Source organism: Camponotus vicinus, unplaced genomic scaffold (assembly GCF_025532165.1).
Source record: "Camponotus vicinus isolate PSW18456_S1 unplaced genomic scaffold, iyCamVici1.0 SCAF_13, whole genome shotgun sequence".
NCBI lineage: Eukaryota > Metazoa > Arthropoda > Insecta > Hymenoptera > Formicidae > Camponotus > Camponotus vicinus.
This window is the reverse complement of record NW_028141949.1, coordinates 14,811,582-14,835,211: the sequence shown is the minus strand read 5'-3', so window position 1 is coordinate 14,835,211 and position 23,630 is coordinate 14,811,582. Positions and strand designations below refer to the sequence as shown.

At 30.0% G+C, this 23,630-nt stretch overlaps 5 protein-coding genes and 1 long non-coding RNA gene across 10 annotated transcripts; 3 read left to right on the top strand and 3 right to left on the bottom strand.

Moving 5' to 3' along the window:
- Positions 1-600: 600 nt before the first annotated feature.
- Positions 601-2,552, bottom strand: LOC145963814 (uncharacterized). The gene is made up of 4 exons (XR_014436255.1): positions 2,506-2,552; positions 2,089-2,160; positions 1,742-1,805; positions 601-713 (listed from the first exon to the last, which is right to left on the bottom strand). It is a non-coding gene; the product is annotated as an uncharacterized LOC145963814 (long non-coding RNA).
- Positions 2,553-8,280: 5,728 nt separating this feature from the next.
- Rpl35a (ribosomal protein L35A) lies at positions 8,281-9,760 on the top strand. 3 transcript variants are annotated; one of them, XM_083086038.1, is made up of 4 exons: positions 8,281-8,299; positions 8,801-9,043; positions 9,297-9,455; positions 9,681-9,760. In XM_083086038.1, the coding sequence occupies exons 2-4, from the start codon at positions 8,804-8,806 to the stop codon at positions 9,702-9,704; spliced, it is 423 nt and encodes a 140-aa protein (XP_082942164.1). In that variant the 5' UTR covers positions 8,281-8,299; positions 8,801-8,803; the 3' UTR covers positions 9,705-9,760. The 3 variants fall into 3 exon arrangements, with proteins under 3 accessions (XP_082942164.1, XP_082942163.1, XP_082942162.1); XM_083086037.1 differs by having other exon boundaries at positions 8,297-8,358; XM_083086036.1 differs by lacking the exon at positions 8,281-8,299 and adding an exon at positions 8,467-8,493.
- Positions 9,761-9,843: 83 nt separating this feature from the next.
- Positions 9,844-12,120, top strand: LOC145963799 (SPRY domain-containing protein 7). Its single transcript, XM_083086035.1, has 4 exons — positions 9,844-10,335; positions 10,879-11,156; positions 11,367-11,469; positions 11,540-12,120. The coding sequence occupies exons 1-4, from the start codon at positions 10,233-10,235 to the stop codon at positions 11,635-11,637; spliced, it is 582 nt and encodes a 193-aa protein (XP_082942161.1). The 5' UTR covers positions 9,844-10,232; the 3' UTR covers positions 11,638-12,120.
- On the bottom strand, positions 11,948-19,320 carry Hs6st (heparan sulfate 6-O-sulfotransferase). Of its 3 annotated transcripts, none has more exons than XM_083086033.1 (6): positions 19,232-19,320; positions 17,954-18,784; positions 16,551-16,957; positions 15,969-16,148; positions 14,946-15,264; positions 11,948-14,840 (listed from the first exon to the last, which is right to left on the bottom strand). In XM_083086033.1, exons 2-5 carry the CDS (start codon positions 18,480-18,482, stop codon positions 14,953-14,955), a joined length of 1,428 nt encoding a protein of 475 aa, XP_082942159.1. In that variant the 5' UTR covers positions 18,483-18,784; positions 19,232-19,320; the 3' UTR covers positions 11,948-14,840; positions 14,946-14,952. The 3 variants fall into 3 exon arrangements, with proteins under 3 accessions (XP_082942159.1, XP_082942160.1, XP_082942158.1); XM_083086034.1 differs by having other exon boundaries at positions 11,948-14,815; XM_083086032.1 differs by having other exon boundaries at positions 11,948-15,264.
- Positions 19,321-20,351: 1,031 nt separating this feature from the next.
- LOC145963764 (dynactin subunit 3) lies at positions 20,352-22,276 on the top strand. The gene is made up of 2 exons (XM_083085976.1): positions 20,352-20,454; positions 20,735-22,276. The coding sequence occupies exon 2, from the start codon at positions 20,743-20,745 to the stop codon at positions 21,310-21,312; it is 570 nt and encodes a 189-aa protein (XP_082942102.1). The 5' UTR covers positions 20,352-20,454; positions 20,735-20,742; the 3' UTR covers positions 21,313-22,276.
- On the bottom strand, positions 21,871-23,591 carry LOC145963765 (trypsin 3A1-like). The gene is made up of 2 exons (XM_083085978.1): positions 23,359-23,591; positions 21,871-23,253 (listed from the first exon to the last, which is right to left on the bottom strand). Exons 1-2 carry the CDS (start codon positions 23,515-23,517, stop codon positions 23,245-23,247), a joined length of 168 nt encoding a protein of 55 aa, XP_082942104.1. The 5' UTR covers positions 23,518-23,591; the 3' UTR covers positions 21,871-23,244.
- Positions 23,592-23,630: the final 39 nt, after the last annotated feature.

Genomic DNA, 23,630 nt, shown 5'->3' with positions numbered 1-23,630 from the left:
GCGGTAAGATCCTTTATTAAAATGGCAATTTCGTCTAAGAATAGGGAAAGAATGCGGAAATAAATATGATATATTTCCGTAATTTATTAATTTTGCGAATATTTATTTCGGATACGAAATTCGTAAATATATAAATTGAATTGAAAGTAAATCATTAAATCCGTATAATAATTGACTCGCAACTTCATAACATCGAAAGCAATCGTTAAATTTTGTGAAGCTAATACTTAATCGCTAACTTAACATCGACTCTTTATACTCTTATTCGATATTTTTTTACTTTTAATTAGCAATATTTGAGAATATTATTTGAGAGGGACGGCAATAAGATTCTTTATTAAAATGGCAATCTCGTCTAAAAACGCGAAAAGAACACGAAAAGAACGCGGAAAAAGCACGGTATTTTCGTAATCATAACTTATTTCATGAATATTCAGTTCCACGCGATATGGAATTTATAAATAGATTTCGAATTTATTAATGACTCTTTGATATGAAAATACAAACAGTTACTCTTTTATGAATATTTCAAAAATATATACTATAGAATCCAATATGTTAATTTAATGAATTACTATTATATAATCATTATACGTATACTTTGGATAATTTTTCGTGTATTATTATTATGTAATTTTTGGTGTAATTTGCATAAGAATGTATTCATGATATTTCTTAAACACTAATAATTATGTACAATTTTCTTAATATTCCTGAAAAAAAAATTTTAATAATTTAGATTTTATTTTTAAAGCATTTTTAAAAATCAATTCAATTTCATTTTTTAAACTGAAATAAAGCCAAATTACAAATTTCTATATATTGTATTAGACTGCTAACACGGCCATATTTTATATGGTAAAATATAAAACAAGAGCAACCGTTTATAATTGGGCAGAATTTATGCCGAGTATCACAGAATTTAACATAACACTATCACTCTCGAAAGATGCAATTGTAATTTATATAATTATTGCTTGTATATTTATTTTAATACTATATTTTAATATTTTATAACTGCTTATATTTATTTTTATCTCGTTGTAGTTTATATTTATTTTAATAAATGCCGGCAAAATGAAATGACACAATATGTATATATTAATCTAATCTGTATATGTATCCTGCCCAATTGTAAATGATTATCCTGACTTTAGCTGTTAGCAGCTAAGTATGCCTATAATATATAATATATAAAATTTTTATAATATAAAAATTTTCTGTGCAGATTATCAATAAAAATTGATTGATATTATAATAATATATATAATTAATAAATTTTTATAATAATGCATAATTTATAATAAAATATAAAATTAATATGTGTATAACACTTATCATATTACAAGTTATTTCATTAATTAATCATTTGGCTTTACATTAAGTTTAAAAACAATATCTACAACAAATTCTATAATGGATGAGCTATAAGAAATTAGAATAAGATAAGTGAATAAGATAAATACATGTTATAAGAATAAATTAGCATCAGATGTAATTGATAAAATTTTTAATGTTCTTTTCAATAAATTAGATAAAATTTATACAAAAATAATCTTTTCTCGATCTTCTTTCTTTATAATTAAAATACTGCAATATATTTTCGCGATGCATGCAATACATTTCGAACGAATTTATTAAAAGTTATTTAATCTATCCCAGCTCATCCATTTTAAGGCAACGGATTTATCTACAATCTCTACCGTTACCTTAAAATTAAATAAAAGTTTTTGTCACTCACCGTGGCATTGATGTGCAGCAGCGGAGTTGTCGTTATCGAAACTACGTTGTCGTTAAAACTACGTCTGTAACATACAAAAATAAAATTCATTTATAACAAAGCTCAAAATACAATCAATATTTCAAAAAATTATTATTGTGCGGAATTTCATATCCGGTGTGTAAAATAATAAGCAGATATAAACACGTATGGGAAGATTTTATAAATTTTGAAATTATTTTTTAAATAGAAATTTTTATATTTAAAAATCTTTCTCTCTAATTTTCTCTTTAATTCCTTTAAATTATAAGAACGAATTATTATGCGTATGATTTATAACAATTGATATACAAATAATAAATATTCACCATCAGGTTGCTTCGCCGATGCAAGATGCCTCTCCCAGGCCTCCTCCTCCTCTCACAATAGTTTTTGTTGGTCTGTAACATACAAAGAAGATTCAAATTGTAGTCACGGTCAAAAAATTATTATGATATGCATTTAATTTTATATCCGACGCACATAAATAATAAGCAGATAAACAATTTTATAAATTTTGAAAAAATTTCTACTAATAAGTAATAATTTAAGAATTCTATTAAAAGCTATTCGAACTTTTAAATTACAGTAGAAACTTTTAAATTACAGTTTTTATGTAAAAATTTTTCTATTTTTCTCTTGTTTAAGTCATGTAAATAAAAAATCAAATTACGCGATTAATTATTTAATTTAAATCGCGCATACGCAATTAATAAATAATAATATATAAGCGATAATTTATTTACCATAGAGTTGCTTCACAGGTGCCTGATGCCTCTCCCAGGCCTCCTCCTCCTCTCATGTTGTTGACGCGCGATACTTTCAACTCCCGCACTCACGAGCGATATTTTTATATCGCTATTTTCGCTATTTTACGCGCGATACTTAACGATTTCCGCAATTCGATGCGATTAAAAATTTTATATTTGATCGCGCGATGTATATACTTAATATGTATATACTTTAGATGGCACTCCCGGTTTCGGTACGAGCGAAAATCCCATTTCACTTACAAGAATCAGCTTCGAGCCAATAGGTCGGGAACGCAACGATACAACGAGCAAGGATTAAGTTCAAACCGGAAAGAAGACGAAACGATTGACGGAAATAGAGGAAAATGAAGTTCACCAACTCTTTTTCGCGCATAATTATCCTATCTCGTATCAAACCTGGACCCGCTAAGCACGATTTCAGGTGCTTCGCCCGGAACACGAAGTTTCCCGCAATGCAGGATATGGCTACACCAGGCTGGTAGACGGCAAAAGAAGAGGATACCCACATTTTTTAAATGCTAACATTCAGCAATTTAGAAAATGGGGAGGCAACCCCTTTTACCGAGCGAAAATCGTGCCTAGGGGAATCCACTCGACTCCTCGACAGGGTTAACACACGCAGTGCGTGTGGCTGTAGACGAGCAAAGAGAAGGAACCCATTGACGACCATTCCGAGCAATCGATCGAGTTCTAATCAATTCGGGCCGAATCACTTGACGAAGCACGAAGCGCGAGTGTACGTTGCAGAGCAACGTGTGCAAACCCGAACATCCCAGTTAATTGGCATCGGAAGTAGAGACTCGTAACAATAAATGAAATTGGGATTTTATATGAAAAAGTCCAAAAGTTCCGCGAAAACGCGACGACGCGAGAATACTACAACGCGAAAACACGGTAACGAAGCGCTTGCCGTCCGCGGCACGTTGACAGCACCGACGACGCGAAAGGGTACTTAGCTTCCCATTCAGGCACCTTGAGATTTATCATAAATAGAAAAATTTAAGGTAAACCTCAAGGCACCATCCAAGTACTAAGCCCTCCCACCGCGACAAGGTGTACCCCATGGGAGGGTTATATTATATATAATTTTATATAATACATATATAATTTAATACATAATTTAAAATTTATTTTGTAATATAGTACATAAATTTAAATTCGCAAATATAAACGATAAATAAAAATATAAAAAATAAAAGAAATTCTATTATATAAAGCAATGTTCAAAATAATTGATTTTAAAACTAATTATTGCGCCTAATTAATTTTGTTATAAATTACGTAATTACAAAATAATTTATATTTCTTAAATATAAACTTTTAAAAATATGATAAATAAAAAATTTCTATTTTTTTATATATGAAGTATTTAAATAAATATATTAACATGAAATATTTTTTAAAATATAAGAAGTATCTGAAAATATTAATTAATAAACATTTTATAAATGTTTTAATTATTTTAAAATAAAATGGAATATTTTTTATAAGTATATAATGTATTATATATGTTACACAATTTAAAATCACTATTGAATCACAATTAAAGAAATAAAACGAAACGAGAAATATGTATATTTTGAATATTGTTACGTCCGCGGCGGCGACTTCGAGATATCGAAGCGCGTTCAACACAATGGGGCACTCACGGACCGCGTAAGATAAGACACTTTTAAGGGAAATTAAGAACTTTAATTAGAAACACAGAATACACAAACAACAAATAATAACAGGGGAAATCTCGCGATAACGACCCGTAATGTAAAACGCGTCCGGATAGCTTGACAGCTATTCTTCGACTCAGCTCACCATCGTTGTTATACAACAATATATACTATTGATAAATAATTTATATGTTGTTGCGTTCGCGGAACGATATATATCGAACGCGCGCGACACAATCGATCGGCACGCTGACGTTCGCGCAGTAAATAATAACGCGGTTTAAGGTATAAGAACTTTAACCACGAGTAACATACAAGAATTCGGAATAATCGTAAAACGGATCACAGATAGACGTGTCCGCACAGCTTGACAGCTGGGCTCAGACTCTCTGACAGTCGTTGTTTATAACAACATCTTGACAACGCGCGCGGAAATGATCTTCTTCCGTCGACGTACTTCCCGCCGAAAGAATTCAACAGGTGGCGAATACATCCAGAGGGATGGGACGCGGGGACGTAACAATATAATAAATAATGAATGTGATAAATAATTAAAATATTAATGACTTACATCATATCTTATTGATCCATCCATTTCCAAGACCTCCTTTTTTTCTTTTGTTTTTTTCACTTTTTCCTTGTGGCACTCCAATCCTCGTTGCACTCATTTGAATTCCTCGTTGCACTTACACTCATTCACGAAAAGTTCCTCGTTGCACTTGTAATTGTGTTTAGAAAAAGAATTTGATAATATATGAAACGTCTCACATCACTACTTCACTGCTCAAGAGCCACTGAGCGAATGATCGTAAGTCAGAAACACTACCGCGGTACTGTTTATATCGCTAAGGTTGACTATGTAAAGGAAGAATTTAATAATATGTGAAACGTCTCTCACGTCACTACTCAAGGCCACTGTGCGAATGATAATAAAGCCGTGTAACATATTAACAATAGCGCGATACTGTTTATCAAGGTCGAACACGGTGTTATTGATAATTCTCTCGTTGCCAAAATATTTTCTGTAATATAAAATATTCGTGCGCGGAATATTAAATTATAGAAGTATTTTAATTTATTGATTAAGATTAATTAATTATTTATTAAACCATTCATCATGAAATCTTTCGTTATGCTAATTATTTGCATTTATAATTCGATTGTTTTACTTCGTGTTCTCTCATATAATCCAAATTACATTTATGTATATTGTCAAGTAGAACGATAAAGTAACACGGATGAAATATATTTGTGACTCTAAGCATTAAAATAATAATTATTGTCCGTAAAGATTGCAACGAAATGATTATTTATTATCTTAGATTTCTATCACTGTGATTTTTGATTAAATTGTACACATCACTAAATATGCATTTTAAGATCTATCGTCGCGACACAATTTTGCGTATTATTTAGCATATATAAAATTATTAAGTAATAATCATATCAAATTATATAATATCTTATATAATATCTCTATAATTTCTAATATACTTCTCAAATCACGCGTTTAGAAAAGGAATTTGATGAAGCTTCTCGCATCACTATTTTGTTCGAATTCATTTCGCGAATGGTAATATAACTAAAACATGTAAATATTAATGCGTTATATGTTGCAAAGATCGGACGCGGTATTATTATTAATTTATTGCAAAAATATTTCATATATAGCATACATATACGCGCGAAATATTAAATTAATTTAGAGAAGTATTTTAAATTATTGATTAATTTACTGTACGATTGATGTATCACGAATCTTTATATTAATCTCGACTTTGCGATTTGACTGTCAGACTGAAAACAACAACGAAATAAGTATATTTAGTCAAGTTAATATTTTTTTTGTATACTATCTACATATATATTATGATTATTATATAAATAAGACATCTAAATAATTTTCTTTTTTTAAGAAAGAGAAAGAGGGAAAGAAGAAAATGACTCGCAGTAATATTAATTACAATATACTTTATATACAATATACTTACTGTTGATGTATGTATATATACGTGTATAAAATACAAATCTCGTAAGATCAAAAATTAATTAATTGTTAATTATTAATCATAGCTAATTATATTTAAATATTAGTTGCGACACGTTTAGAAAAAGAAATCTAACAATTATAAGGAAACGTTTCGTACGATTATTTCACTGCTCGAATATCGCCGTTCGAATAATAACAAGGTTGTACTACATAAACAATAGCGCGCTCCCCTCTAACGCTTGATTATATTGCCAAGGCCATACATACCATATTATTGAAAATTTATTGCCGAAATATTTTATACTGTAACGTATATATACAATATATTGAATATTAAATTGTAAAAGAGTATTTTAAATTAGAAATTAAAATTATTTATTGTAAATTATCAAACTATTATTTGGAGAACTTTTTGTCGTGATAATTATTCGAATGTTTTGATTTCATATTTTGATCATCGAAAAGTAGATCATTTCGTTATGATCTGTACGAACAATAATTATTTCTTTAATACATACCGTCAAATATACTTCGTCTATGATAAAGTATAATTAATTATTTTAGGTTCGTACAACGATTTTTACTTGAAAGAGAGAGGGAGAGAGAGAGAGATATTAAATAGATAAATTACGTGAAATATGCGAAATCTATCACATTATATATAGTTGCATATTATTTATAAAATTGATTATTCATTAATTATACATTAATTATTATTTCATTAATTATATTAAAAACGTAACGATATATTAATCAAATTACCATAATTTTGCGAATTTCGCGATAGTAATTTTTTAAATTAAAGACTAATGAATGATAAATAAAAAAAATAAAATCACTCACCGCGCAATTTCGTTGCTCCGTATGTTGCCCAATCTCCTTTTCTTCCCTTGTTCATCCTTCGCTTTCTTCATGGCACTCACACTCACTCCCGAAAATACGATTAATAATAATTAATCATATGTGGAACGATCGCGAAATACTTTGCACGGCACTCCCGATCGCGGAATAATACACAAGAAACACACTTTATTATATTGGAAGGGATAGATAACACGAGGAAAGTACGATTTTCGCTCGACATTTATACGAGGTCAAATTCAATACTGCTTGTTATAAATGCTATTTTCATTGTGATGTATGTATTTTAACACGAATTATAAGATCGAAAGATTAATGTAATTAAAATAATTAATGTAATGTAATTAATGTAATTAAAGAAGTCATCATATAGTAATTATTTAATTATTAATTCGATAATATACGAAATATTTCGCACCACTACTTCATTGCTCGAGTGTCGCTGTGCGAATGAAACTAAGGCCGTGGCATATAAACATTAGCGCGCTATTGTTTGCGCCGTCACGGTCGGTATTATTGTCTGTTCGTCATCGAAATATGGTATTTTACTTTAACATATATATGTATATATACGCGGAATATATTAAAATATATAGAATTATTTTAGATTATAGATTTATATAGATATTTTTATAGACATATAGATTTTTTTAATTATATGATTATTTATTAAAAGATTGCTGTATCATGGAGCCTTTCATTACATGTTAATTGTTTGGATCCACGATTCAATTATTTTACTGCATGGTTTTAATCCGAATTATATTTAAATGAATTGAAAAATAGAACGATAAAGCGTCGCAGATATTATATTCTCTCTATAAATATCATTAAAGAAATAATTTTTGTTCGTCAAAATCGACTTCATATCAAAATAATAATTTATATTATTTTAGATTTCTGTTAGTATAATTTTTGGTTGATTAAATGAATAAATTATAATAATAAACGCAAAACATGCAATTGGAGAACTTTCGTTACGATATATATAAGTATTAATTATGCGTTATTTATAAAAGTTACACATTAACATTTTGCGTTATTACTCGTGTTACCGACATTTCGTGCACGTGTAGCTCGGAACACAACCCGAAATTGTGCCCATTATGTGTTACCCACTGAAAACATTCGTAAATATCGGCAAGAAATGCGCTCTCTGGTTGCACTTTCTTCCAGCAGAGGGATACAAGATTTCCTGTTCCTAGGGACCTCTACCTGTTCCTTCCTTCTTGTGTTTCTTTTAATTCATGACGTAAGTTGATATATCTTGCAGTGGCAAGATCTTACAATTAATAATAAATATTGATTAATGTAATTAATCTTTCTCACAAATAAGAGTGGCATTTTGTAAAACATTATGTCAGATTAACGTACAATTACTCGTTTTCTTAAATTGTTGGTCAATTTCTAATGATTCCGGCGGATTATTGTGACATGTTTCATGTGGTATTTAGCGTTCATAGCGTGACAGTAGAAACGTGTGCATAATTTAATAAATTATATGAAGTCGATGTTGTTGATAATCTTAAAAAATATCAAGTTTTACGCAAATTTTGCGACAATTTCGTGTAATTTCTGACAAAATGTTTTCTCGCTACCCACTGTTGTACATAACCTCAGAGTGTTCTATTAATTTCATTTCTGTAAACATGTGACTTGTAGAATTCTATTTTTTATTTTTTATTTAATATTCGAAGAATATTTGTGCAATTCTTGTTGTATCGTTGCATTATCTTCTTTTTTCTTTTTATAGAAAATGACTAGCAAAGCGAAACCGCCTAAGACGAAGGAAGGTGCTGCGGAAGATGCGCCGGTGACCCTGAGGAAGAGGCCCTTCAAGAGGCACGGACGTCTATACGCGAAGGCCATTTTCACCGGTTACAAACGTGGATTGCGCAATCAACATGAACATACCGCATTGCTCAAAATTGAAGGAGCCATAACCAAATCAGATTCTGATTTCTATGTAGGAAAACGATGTGTCTATGTATATAAGGTATAAACTACCTTCACATATGTTGTTCGTCACATTTAAGTAAGACCGAATTAACTGCAAAGACATGTAAAATATTTCTACAAAATTCTCATTATCAAAATCTTAATCTCGTTATCAATATCTTTATTTATTTACTTATAATATTTTTTCCTTAATTTTATGAAATTTAATATTGAACTGTATCTTGATTTATTAATTCAGGAATTCCTAAAAATTATTGTAATAAGTAGCATATGTATAAACATTGCCACAGGCTAAAAACAAGACTCCAGTACCTGGAAAGACCACGAAGAAAACAAAGATTAGGGCTATCTGGGGCAAGGTCACTCGTCCCCATGGAGCAAGTGGATCGGTACGTGCGAAATTTAAGAGAAATCTACCAGCCAAGGCTATGGGCCATCGTATCAGAATTGTAAGTTAAAATTTATATTTTATAATTTTATGTACACACATCATATATATACATATTTTACAAATCTCTTATCGAAATATAAAAACAGAATTTTATACTATTTGCATATATATTCCACTTTAATAAATAATTATAATAATCAACTGTATCGCATATAACATTATCGCTCAGAGATAATACTAATAATCTTTATTACTAAACATAATTAAAATTGTTTTGTTACAGATGCTGTATCCCAGTCGGATATAAACTCATACTCTTGTATAATATAAGGAAATAAATACCATTTTGGTAACTAAAAGAAATTTGTATTTATCTTTAGTACGCAAACTGTACGCATCGTTTTATTCCTCCTCGATTTACGACACGAAACCTAACCTAACCTCAAACTTTACGTCATTCACAAAGAGCTTCATATCTCTCGAAGAGATTTATACCCATCGTTAAGATACGAGGAAGAATCGTAAAGTATGACATGTGCTACGTGATAAAAGCTCGCCGAGATAATTTATATTGATCAAAGTGTTTCTCTCGGACGGGAAGCCATTTTTGTGCGGCTCGCTTATGCGTAGGTTTGAACAGTGTCTCGCAACGTCAAGTTTGCGTCAGTCCGTGACTTCCGTGGATTTCGGCGAAAATTGAGCGAAAAAGATCGAGATACATCCCGAACGAGAGGAGAGAAAAAAAGAGCGGGCTTTTACGTCCCGTTACATCGTTACGATGTCGCGTTCGCTGCACTTTTGAACGAATAGGAAATCCCAAGCGGTGTCGCGGACGATGTTTTGTTGTCTGAGAAACTGCTTCGACGGCCTTGGCTTCGCCGCGACTCAGGCCCCGAAGCGGGAGCGAAATCCCATCGCTCTAGACACGACTCATATGGGTAACTGTCAACGCTCGAACTGTCACGCGAAGTGTCAGATGATCTGACTCGGATCGCTCGAATTAATTGACGTAACCACGCTAGGAAACCATGCCATACGTAGTTTACACGCTACTTTTGCGTATTTATTTTTTTTTGATAGAATATCGATTATACAATCAATTGCTCAAGATTTCTTATATTTTCGCGCAAAGTAATCGACGCAGAAGCATTCTTGATTCTAATAGGCAATAATCAATTTTTTCAGTGCATTCAGATACTGATTTATATCCTCTCCAGCCTATGTAAATATAAAACTTTGCTTCTCTGAAATGCATTTGATAAGCTAATATATTTTTCAAATAATTGTACCATCTATAAATCTACTCCTTAAATATCTTTTGCATACTTGATGTATACATTTAGAGTAACAAGGACAGTTTAACTGATATTGAAATATATATTCCAATATTTTTTTATATCTTGCATATTTGATATATATTTATTTATATCGTACAAAGATAGTTAACTGATATCGTAATGTATTCCAATACTTTTTTTTAGGAAATGAAGTAGTAATAGTGAAAAATGGTCTAAGGATATGCGGAAGTGGTGGTGCCTTAACAAATGCCCCTCTTGTCCAGAGCAAAAGTTATTTTGAAGTAAAAATACAGCAAGGTGGTATATGGGGTATTGGGCTGGCTAGGAGGGACACGGATCTCAATGTTGCCATAGGAGGAAAAGACTCGGAAAGTTGGGCGCTTAATTCAGATGGTATTATAAGACATAACGAGCAAGAACTCCACAAGATTCAAAATCCTGTACAGGAAGGGGATGTCATTGTACGTATCGTTACTATTTTTTTTAAATTTTAACAAGCTTTCAAACAAGTTAATACATTGAGGCTTTAAAGAAATCAAAGGAATAATATATTTGTAATTTTTAAGCCTCTACTTTGAGGCTTTAAAAAATCAAAGAAATAATATGCTTATAGTTTTTAAGATTTGTATCACAAGCAGAATCTTTTTAGAATAATTAAAAACTTTTCTTAGGGAGTATCGTATGACCATATAGAGTTGAATTTCTATTTAAATGGGGAAACTATGAATGCTCCAGTTATAAGTATAAAAGGACGAGTTTATCCAATATTATATGGTGGGTATATTTACTGCTTTAATGATAAGTAACACGACAATTGATTTTTAATCAGTATTTCAACTTTTAGTGGATGATGGAGCCATCTTAGATTTAATTCTGGAAAATTTTACCTATACTCCACCAATGGGCTTTGAGAAAATAATGCTGGAACAATCGTTGCTTTAGCAGAATGACAGAAAGTGAAATGTGAAGAAAATGAAATAATTATTGTATTGTCAAAATTTATATTATTCGTCCATTTCACAATTTTAATCATTGGAACTAAGAATAATTAAGAATAACAAATTTCAAATAGAGGAAGACGCTACAATGGCATAGTGTTAAGAAACAATGTCACAAAGTATAAATGTCATAATTGCATAATAATGCGTGGATGTATTTAAACGAAGTGCGTGGAATGAGTAATTTGCCTAATATTATATGAGAATATATTTTTCGAGTCATACAGAAGGAGGAGACTTATAATAAAGATAGATTTTACATAACTGAAAGAATTCTTCAGATTTATTAAAATTAAAAGGTTTACAACATTAATCAATTGGATTAGATTCAGCTCTATTTCGATCTGCGCGACGTCTATCTTACAATACAATATCTGTATACCTTTATTTGTATAATTGTATAATAATAGATGTAATTACACATAAATATGTGCTTTGTATACATGATTTATTGATCCTTAAATAATGGTATGGTATATACAATGACTTAAATAAGGTACCAACGGCTTTAGGCCTATTGTTCGCTTCGTTAGGCTAGTGTCATGGCGTTTCATTAACTATCTCTTTTTCTTTTCATATCCTTTCTCTTACTACAAGTATTGTATAGTGAACATTAAAGCTAAAGTTTTATCTTTCCTAACATATTGAAAACTTGCACCTCTCTTTTTATATTATTGATCACGTGAATATTTGAACGATTCAATTATTGTGCTATGTGTATATTATGTAAAATCAATACATTTTTAATGAGATCATCAAACTTACAAAATTCTAATACATCCAAAATAAATCATAGACTATTATTTAATATATTTGAATAGATAAGCATTTTTTCTGATATAAGAATCGATCACAGTCAGATAAGCGCCATTAATAACATGAAAATGATAGCTAAACAAAAAACGTTAAAGTAATCGTTTGCGCTTATCGTCGATATAATGAGTTTTTTTATCTAATAATGTGTATAAAAAGTTTCTTATAATTGTTTGTGCTGCAAGCTTTCTGAGTACTTGCTGAAACATCTTAAATCTTTGGTCCTTAATAGTAAAGAATAGCTTTAAACAGTTATTGATAATTTTACACACTTAATATTATATATATTTTATAATATTATATCTATAATATAAATAGGTCATTCGATTGAAATAATGTAATTTTTATATATTATATCTCTAGTCTCATTGTCTGCCATAATTAAATTCCTATATACTAAACATAACATAATTGCGCATTTTTTTAAGAATTAATTTTTTTAATTACATAATTTTTATGGCACTCGATTTCCTATATGTATTATTAGATATATTAGATACATATTGTATTCATTCGAAAGACCATTATTATTTAAGAGAGCCTTTACCTATGCTTTAATTATTAGCTAATATAATTAATCGCTATATTTTATATTTATATTATGACTGGATGATATGAGATATTTATAATGGTAACCTATCGCAAGTCTTATTGCACTTCCAACTTTAGTTGTTGAGTTAGTATTAATTGTGTTAAAATAGTATGATTAACTTTAATCTAGGAAATGAGACTATCATCCAATACATTATACTATTGTTTACGATTAAATTATATAGGCCTGTGATAAAGTAATTTAAATAATTTTCTGAAATATTTGGAGGACTTTTAATATGATTTAATTATATCTGCATGTTGAGAGAATACATCTTTTAGGATAAAATAATATTGTAATTAATGAACAGCATAGTATTTTCTTATTAATCGAGTGTAGGACCGTTAATCTCTCAAGTAGTGTGTAGATCAATGATTAAAAATGGATATTCTTTTCCCATTTTATAGATCATGATTTACATATGGCTTATAATTAATATTTTATTATTTAAACTATACAAAATGCTAACGTTAGCTTCATATAGCTAACAGAACTCGTTTCAATCATGCCGCAAGTAATTTGATTAAAAAATATATATACTTTTAGAGATATATATTTACAAAAGTAATTCGAAACCTATGTGTGCACTGTTTTTTAATTACAATATGTGCTACCAATATAAAACATTGTATAATGCATAAAATTTTACCAAATGTCGAAACTATCATTACTATCTCTATTCTTATAGCTTCCTGTTGTAAATGATAGTGTGCAAAATAATTGGAAATCTTGCATCCTCTTTTTATATTTTTAATCAAAACATAATTTTTCTTTTAAAATGGCTAGAGTATTTGTGCAATAATTAGTAGCATTTGTTACATATATATCTGAATAACAGATATTATAAATTCAATATAATGTATCTCCAATGTAAATATAATTAACCAATACTATTAATTATATTCAACATTCTTGTCAGATTGTAGTTTTGTTGATTTGTATTTTTCTTATGTCTGCAATATCTGTGCTTCTTTCAATATTCAAATCTTAACATTTTACATAACATTTTATATCACACTTAAATAATTTTTTATAACTTATCATTTCAATAATGTAAATTAATTCATGTATTAATTCATATATGGATATGCTAAATAAATTAAGTTTTTTTTGAAAGAAGAGAATATAAATTTTACATGTGAAAATATTCATGGAAACACAAAAATAAACTTTTACAAACGATATGAATTAACGAATTAATAAATAAAAATAAGAGTATTTCCATTTTACTTCTAATTATATTTTTTTGCTTATTTAAATAAAATTATGACTTTTATATAATATATATTATTTACACAAATTAATATGCATGTAAGTTTACTTGCTTCAACATTTCTTATAAAATTATTTATGTAAATTCATAAATTAAAAATAGAAACATATTATATACATATATGAATCCAAAAGATATAAATTAATTCAAAATGACATAAATATGTCCTCAAATTTGAGAAAAATTATTTGGCGCATATGGCAATAATTAAGTTTGCATGTAAATCTTATAAAAAATTAACAGTTTTATTAAAATCATAATTAAAGATATGTTACTTATATGTGGAAGAACCTTCATAGAGTGTACGATTATTTTATGAATCATAGAAAATTTTTGCGAATATTACATTGCAACTTTTGCACTTTTAGCTGCTGAAAGAATAGCCTGGTTCATCACAAAGTTCTCGGATTTTTCTTTGGTCTCGTCCAAGTACATTTTCATGTGCTTTTGGTAAATTTTACGCAGATAGCTACGATTTATACATAAACAATTCTGTTTCAAGAGCATTTCTCTAAGATACTCAAATCCAGAATAATGCTTAGCGTCGAAAAAGATTGCTTAGTAATGTACTTACATACTTATCACTCTGTAGTATCTTCAATGACGGAATCCCAATTAAATTCTGTGACACTTTGCCTTGATGAAAATTCACCAAGATGTTGGAATCGTTGTACAAAATGTGGATCACGATCTCTAAGCCGTTTAAATCTTTGAAAGGCGAGATTCTTTGCAAATTCGTAGAGTTCCAGGTCCAGACTGTTGAGTTTACGTACAGTCTCCAATTGTTCTGTGCTAAGGGTTGCCATAGTAGCTGCACTAAGTGTAGCATTATGCTGTTCAAAGGCAACCGCAAATCGCATCTTAAACGTTTCTTCAAAGGTATACTGCCCCACCTGATGTAATACAATTATTATTATAAAATAATGTATATATATATATAATCATTAATATTAATATCATATGCATATATTGTATTATTTTTTTCTAATAATAAATATAAATTCTAATAAATATAAATTAAAACAATATATTATATTAATAATATATTTTAATAATGATTTATGTGTGTGTGAATATTCTAACATGAATATGAATTATTGTATTAATAATGCAATTGAATATCTGTTGATGCCTAGCTTGTGAGTAGAGATCAAGGCTAACAGCTTTAATTTATCGATAATAACAAATCAGAACAAAAAGTTGTTTATGATAGCTAGATAATTGATCAAAAAAAAAAAATCATATGACGCAGATTATTACATGAAAAAAATACTATATTACATAAAAAAAAAATATATAATTTTAAAATTTATTATAATTATATAGCATCAAATTGAAAAAAATGTTACTTTTTAAAACATAGTATAATAGTACATAAAATGTAATAAAAATTATATATAGGGAAGTAACAAATTTTTTAATTTAAGTAACAAATTGTATATAAATGTTTTCATATAAAGACTATAATATGAATATTATATAAGAATATTATATAACAGAGGTATTATAAATTTGTAATAATAATAATAATAGTAGTAATAAAATGACACAACAATATAAATTATATATTATTATTTATAAATATATTATTGCATACCTTCTGATACTCAGTCAACATGAAGAAAGGCATGTATTGCAGATTGTGCTTAGCACTGGCCAACATTAGACGATCTCTGTCAGTGTTGCTAAGAGTAGAATTATAACAGCCAACTATTGACAAATCTGCCAGCATTCTAGTTTGACGATTACTCGCCAAATTGTAAGGACACGCCATAAACTGCACAGATGTAATAATCTCATTGTTAAATTAAGCTTTCTAATCTATATTAATATTTTTATCTATATTTATATTTTTATTCCGATCTTCTTATTTAAATAAAATTTCGTTTTCATTGTTTATGTGAATAATAACAAGTCACAAGCACAATGTACTTATTATGGAAGAGGGCATAAAGTTATCTCACAGGAAATAACTGCATACGAAATAAAAAAAAAGAGGATTTTATTAAGATAAGAAACTCTTATCTTAATAAAGTATTTCTAGGCATAGAACAACATTGCAGAGCAGCTATTAATCCAAGAAATAAGTCTATGTTACAAATGAAAAATGCAGCAAAGATATTGGCTAAGCGTAAAAAATCCTTTTATACTATACAATTGTGCAAAAAGTTGAGATTACCTGTTCTAAAGTGACATTTTTCCAACTGGAGCCGTTATAACATTGGGGTATATTTGCTTGAGTACCTCCGCACCAATGACGAGCACCTCTCCATGTAGCACCCCTTTGCACGTGTTTGAATTCGGAGAGATATCTCGCGACAGGATCTCTTATGATAGTTAGGTAAAAGTAGCGGCGTTTGGTGCCTTCCCCTTCAACTTTATTGAGCTCTGTGTCTACACAATTCGTCAATTCGGTCCAATCCGCGTGTAGACCGCATTTCCAGCCAGTTGAATATCGTGAAAATAACCAGTTTTCATTTGGACGATTTGGACGGTAACAGGAGCAACGCTTTCGTCGTCGTTGACACAAACACGGTTTTTGTAATTCTAGGTCTCGCACCAGATGTTTTCCAAATAATGTCCCACCTTTCAACAGAATAACAATATTAGATACTTTGTATATATAACAAACATTTATATTATTAAATTAATCATAAAAAAATTTCTTATGCATAAATTTATTGGTAAATTTTACCAATTTTTATTAATATTTATTATATATAAATATGTATATTTTATTTTCTTTTAATTAAATATTTTTAAATTAAAACTTATAGTATTATAATGAGACTGCATATATATTATGCACTTTCACAAAAGAATATTATGAATATAAAGAGAAGGAAAAAATAGAGAGGATGTAAGCATATAGCATACTAAGTAACTTCACATCCCTGTATTATTATTCTTTCTTTCTTTCTTTCATTCTAAGATAGGACCTGAGGATTTGAGTATATCTGATGAATAATGCAATAATTCAAGTATATATGGCCAGAGAGAAAATGTGTAATATTATTTTACTTTTATTTAAACATATATTGAAAAGATCTTGATAAGAAATACAAGAAATGAAATATATGATTGTGAACAAACATTTTAATTTATGCAAATCTTTATATTCATCTTCTAATGTAAACTCTCGCTATTTACTTTTGTACTATTTACTTTTCAGATTTTATTATTTGACACTTTTGTAAAATTTTACTTTAAAATATTATTAAATATTTTATATTTATAGCATAATTATTATATTTCTCAATCGTATAGATTAATTTAAAAAATACCTTCTTATTTATATTAATTCAATTTAATGCTATTTATATAAAAGATAATTAACACAAGTAACTTTTTTTAATAAAATGTACTTGTATAACATTTACAAAGTAAAAAATATAAAAATTTCTTCAGTCTATATTATGTATTAAAACTCTTTAACGCAAGTCAATTTACATGTTTAGCACTTCTAACAAAGACTCTTAAGACTCAAAGACTCTTAAGACTCCAAGACTCCAAGATGTAATAACCGAAAGAAGATTATTTGCTCTTGACAATAAACAGTAGACTTCCTTTACGTAAACTCACCAGTTTTCTGTATATGCAAAAAAACCATGACATCGTGAGCATTGATATCAAACTGGAAAGTGTCATTGGCGAAAACATCATCGTAGCCTAGACTGCCCTGGATGCTCTGCAGCTTGAAGGCGGGATGTGCCGAGAGTATGCCATTCCTGTCAACCTCGATGGACACGGAAGACAGAGCGGCGGAGCCTACGGGGGCGGACAGGCTCTCGGACACCCTGACGGATTCCTTGATCTCGCGATTGGTCAGGGCGCACACGTGATCCGGGCAGAAGTAGCCCAGGTAGACGATCCCGGTCAGCGCCAGAAACAGACATACCCCGACGACGCGACGCAAGCGGGCCCTACGCGGATGCCGCGACTCCATCATCACCGTCGTCGTCGCGGACCCGCCGTCGCATAAGTTTACCTTCTTCACCTCCACCGCCTTCTCCTCCTCCTCCTCCTCCTCCGCCTCTTCCAACGCGACGAGCACCTCGAGCTCGCTAGTAGTAGCGTCTATCCTCGCATCGGCGCCCGCTCGTCTGCCCATTATCACCCATTATCGTACCTCGCTGTTATCGCTCCGGCCTCTCTCGGTCGCTCTCTTGGGAGGATGACAACGCACTGCCGTGCACCACCGCTCGCTGATACGATCCGACCCAACCGTAGCTACGCTCGCCAACCGAGCGTCGGCCATGACAGATGTTCTCGCTCTCTCCGCTCCTCGCTCCGATCGCCCGTCATCGTCGTCTCCCGCGATCCCTGCCGCACGTCTCGGTTAGAATCTGAACTTTATACCTAGCGTTCTCGACGCGCGCTCATCCTGTCGTGGACATTTACGATGCGAATGAACTATAAAAGTAGGGAAAAAGGTGGAAGGCAAAATAATTAAATTTACTCTCTCTGAAGACTTATTAATGTCAAAACACACACGTGTGTGTTTTTTACGAGTATTTTCATGGATCATTTCTCTCATCCGGATTATGTAGCGTTATTTATATTATGTATGTTTTGAAAGAGAAGAGAGAGGACGCATAATTACAAATGAATTATGCTCACTTTAGACGGTCCATAATTCGCGAATTTAAAATAAGATTCAATTTATAATTTTATATATCGTAAAGCATTTTTAAAATAAAAAAAATATTTAAATTAAAGAAATTATATTATATTTATATTAAATTATATTATATTTATATTAAAGAATCGGAAAGAAATATTATGACTTAGAAATGATTATGACTAATTAATCTGTATAGTTTTATCACGATGGATGCAAATAAATTTTATTGCACTAACTTTCTCTCCCACGACACGAACATTTTCCTTCTATTTCTTTTACAATCGTAATGATGTTGCATAAGACCTTTTTTTCTAAAATAGATGAATTATTAGAAATATTATATTAGAAATTTAATTTTTAAAAAATTCCTATCAATAAATTAGTCTTCGAAAAAGTACAAACCAGACGCTAAACCGGCATATATTTATTTGTTATTAAATCGTCCGTTTGTTTGCAATTTCTGCAAGCTTCTGCACTCTTGAAATAGAACATTGGAGAGAAAGGAACAAGTGCAGAAAGAGCAAGCAAAACGAATCAGATCTATCGACAATTTATAGATACATTCACATGGTAAAAAAATTGGCGCGGCGCGTCTGGTGTCAAGGCGCCAAACGTCAAGCGTCTGGTTCGAGACTCGAGGAGGGAACTACTCAAGTGAAACCACGGATACAATCGCGCGTGTTTCTCGTTAAAAAATGTATTTTTTAAATTGTTTCGAGGGATTGTGTTACGCGTGAAAACATCGAGTGTAAAGTGGAAATGTGCAAAATGACATAAGAGTGCGGGAACACTTGAAGTGACTCGAAATAAAAGCGATCAAGATGAAATTCCCTCGACCGAGCCTGGACAGAGTTTCGGCGGGAAGGAAATGGAAAATTTGCGCGCCGAGGAAAGAAGGTAAGTAATAAAATTTATTTGCGTGACGAGATCACGATTAAATTAAATAGATTGTGCGAACCATCCTTAGAATTCAGTTCCGCTACAAATAAAATATGTGCTGTAATTTAAAATTTAAAATTTTGAAAATATTTTCTAATCTATCATCTGTAGTAGAATAGCAATAGTTTGCTTTTAAGTAAAATTTTCAGAGACTTAAACACAATCGCGCAATAATTTTATCGAGTATTGCCATGTATATTTTGTAATTTGCATGCAAATTAATATTCGTACTCGAGTGCACCCGTCATTTTTCAATCTAATATGCGCGGAGCATGAAATATATAATCTTTACAAGAATGACTTTCTATATTATTTGAAAAATTAATAAAGTTTTTTGCCGCATACTGAAATTTTCGAATGAAAAGTTGCTGCTTCTCGAATTAATAATCGAATTAAAAATATTTGTATAGTCACGTGATCACGTGGCTATTGCGCGCGCATGTCGAGCGAGTGACAAGTGACGTAACCTCCAATCTGTCAAACTTACCAGTCTCATCGAATTGATATTTATAATAACGAGGTAAGTAGTCTCTCGATTTCATCTATTATTGTGTAATTTATGTATCTATTTATGAGAATTGCAACATCTTGTGCAACAAAAATGCAAAATGTTTTGTTCGCACGAAATGTTTAGTTTCATACGAATTAAACATTTCGCATCTTCTTTGTTCGATGAATATTTATTGAAAGTAGCCCTTTGTAAATTAATATATATAATTCTAAACCAATTTATACAGTAATTGAATTAATTAATAAAATATAATTAATGTAACTTTATGTATGTACTTTGTATCTTTCAGCTTTTAAAATGTCATCCGTCAAGTTGTTAGAAGATAGAATTGCTAATTTAGAGAAACAAGTATATGGGCTTGGTAAAACAATTAGTATTGATGATCCTGCACCACCAAACGCTATCATCGAACGTCTCCTTGATGTCAATTCGTTACTCTCTTCAGCATTGTCGGGTAGAGAAAAGCCAAATGCACTTATCAAGCGTCTGCCAGAATTAAATGGCTACTTAGAACCGGTTTCTGAAGGTTTTGATATACCTGTAAGTGCTAAAGCACAATTGTTGCTAACGATGGAGCCAGAAATTATAGAGAATGATAAACTGTTAACCAAAGTACAGGAACTAGCACCTATATTAGAGTCGGAACGTATAAAGAATGTTCCTGAATTAAATAGTACATTTAATAAGATTTCATTGTCGTATCTCAAAGCTTACGAGGATTCTGGAGAATTAAGCACGCATGTACATGATCTTTTATCTAAATATAATGCAGTCATAAGTAGTATGTCAGAATCACTAATTACTTTAGATGCTGCGGTTACAGCTGCTGAAATAGCAGCTAAACCAAAGAAACAGATAGATGATTGAAAAGAAATAATTTTTTCGTCTAATTAATTGTATTATTGTTAATTTATATTGTGCAAATCATATTTAATTTCTGTGTTATAGTGCAAATTCAGTTTTATCATTAATGTTTTAAATTATTTAGTAACATTTTATAAAAATAGTTTAAAACAGAACAGTTTAGAAACAGTTTAAAACAGAAAGAAAATATTGGATACATAATTTGTTTAAAATATGTTTTATTTATCTCATTTTTACTTGAAATATAAAAATACACATTCCGCAATGACTATGCATACATAAACATACGGTTTAATTTCTATAACAATGTATTTTATTAAAATAGTTATAAATTATATACAGTTATTCTATCACTGCTTAATTCTATCCATTGTTCACTTCAGGAATCCTTATTTAGGATATCTAATACAAACTATTGATTCGTATATAATCAAATATGTATTATACATGTATCGGTGTCTCTTGCGTTAAATAATTATTTTAAATGGATATATAAAAGTACATTTTGGAAATATTCGAGATATCACAAAAATTTTTAAATTTTTAGCTTGATTAGGTAATAGTTAATTTCATGTACATATAGTAATAGATAGGAATTTTACTCATAAAAAGTGTGAATTTTAAGAGATCTATTTCACTCTCTAATAGACTTTTATACCATGTTATCCATAATAAACAGTTACTTTATACAATATTTACATAATATTTTCTTAATTATAAATCTGTTTATAATTTTGTTATCCTTCATTTTCTTTACATATACTTTGTTATCATTTTTGTCCTACAGAATTTAAGTACTTATTTACCATAAAATAATATACTATTTAAATTTATATGGGAAAGAAATTTGAAAACTTAAAAAAATAGGAACGTGAAAATTGAAGGAAAGAAGAATGCGAATTTAATTAATATGTATGTAAAAATTAAATATGTATAACTTTTGAGCATAAAGAAAGTCTAGCCCAAATTTTTGTTCTGTTGTACATTCTTTTTGTAATGACAAATTTTTCTTGCTTATTAAAATTGCAGTTCTCATTTAGTGTATAATTATCGTTGAATATCAATTCCTCATATATCTCGAGAAATTGATATAATAATTATTTAGCTTCGCGTTTGCAAAGCTGATTCGCGTAATCACGAAAGCGCTGGCTCTAAGCTCGAGTAAATTGTTGGATGATCTCTCGAACATCTGCTATGATAACTTAATAAGCCCTGTATCTCTCATTTTTCCGATATACCCTGTGATTCACTGGTACACATTAGTAGCGCTCCTTCATCATTTTGAAGTCACATATTGAATTACATTAATGTCAACTAATTGGCAATATCACTAAAATTCATTATAATAAATATATACATGCATTAATTAATGTATATGTATATGTGTATATATTACTATATTACTAATAATTAGCTAATGTTAATTGTAATTTTTCAACAATTTTTTGTCTGAAATATAACTCGTATAATGAATATTTGCGTATTTCTACAATATAATTCATATAATGACTATTTGCGTATTTATATAATGTAAAATAGCATATTTTATAATTATGGAATTATATTATTCATGTTTGGATACAATCATTTAATCATTTAATTAAAAACATGTTCGTAATTTGCAGAGATTTGATTTTTGTTTTTATTGTATCTTTTTCATTTTCTTTTTCTCTGTCGAATATTTTCTAAATGATAATTATGAAAATGTAATGGCGTTATTTTTCAGATTATTATTTTCGAGTATTAAATTTACATAGCAAGGGCCTCTTTATTCGTATCGGTCAGTCCTGTGCATATATTGTGCTTCGTAATAAATCCTGGATAATGAATCGTGGCATTACATTTATCAGAGTCATATGTTGGCAAGAATTTGAGATATTGTTGTAAATTTACTTCCCCGTTCATATAAAATCCCCATCCTGCTGTTACGCAAACCTATCCCGGCTAAATTATGAAAACTTATCGAACATTATATATATATAAATATGTTTAATTAAATAAAAATTATATAAATAGAATATATCAAAGAGAATTTAATCAAGTATGTACCTGAATAGATTGTCTGGGAAGACATACGGCGCTAATGTTTCTGGAAAACGTTAACGGTTCCTCTAATTCAATCAGGGCGATATCATTATCATACAGGAACTGATTATATTTCACTTGAGGATAGGGCATGATATTTTTAACGGATTGTCCCTTCAACATATCCCCGCCAGCGAAAAATTGCCATTCATTGCTATCCTTGTGCCTATATCAAATCGAAAAAATCATATTATATGATAATATTAAAATAGTATATAGTATATCAATATATAATA

Excerpts from the sequence above, each read along its gene's own strand:
- LOC145963764 (XM_083085976.1), top strand. The coding sequence starts at position 20,743 with ATGTCATCCGTCAAGTTGTTAGAAGATAGAATTGCTAATTTAGAGAAA.
- LOC145963765 (XM_083085978.1), bottom strand. The coding sequence starts at position 23,517 with ATGTTGAAGGGACAATCCGTTAAAAATATCATGCCCTATCCTCAAGTG.
- LOC145963799 (XM_083086035.1), top strand. The coding sequence starts at position 10,233 with ATGTTTTGTTGTCTGAGAAACTGCTTCGACGGCCTTGGCTTCGCCGCG. Across the intron at positions 10,336-10,878 it reads TCTAGACACGACTCATATGG|GAAATGAAGTAGTAATAGTG; the intron begins GTAACTGTCAAC and ends ACTTTTTTTTAG. Across the intron at positions 11,470-11,539 it reads AGTTTATCCAATATTATATG|TGGATGATGGAGCCATCTTA; the intron begins GTGGGTATATTT and ends TTCAACTTTTAG.
- Hs6st (XM_083086032.1), bottom strand. The coding sequence starts at position 18,482 with ATGGGCAGACGAGCGGGCGCCGATGCGAGGATAGACGCTACTACTAGC. Across the intron at positions 16,958-17,953 it reads TTTGCATATACAGAAAACTG|GTGGGACATTATTTGGAAAA; the intron begins GTGAGTTTACGT and ends TTCTGTTGAAAG. Across the intron at positions 16,149-16,550 it reads AAAATGTCACTTTAGAACAG|TTTATGGCGTGTCCTTACAA; the intron begins GTAATCTCAACT and ends ACATCTGTGCAG.
- Rpl35a (XM_083086036.1), top strand. Across the intron at positions 9,044-9,296 it reads GATGTGTCTATGTATATAAG|GCTAAAAACAAGACTCCAGT; the intron begins GTATAAACTACC and ends ACATTGCCACAG. Across the intron at positions 9,456-9,680 it reads TGGGCCATCGTATCAGAATT|ATGCTGTATCCCAGTCGGAT; the intron begins GTAAGTTAAAAT and ends GTTTTGTTACAG.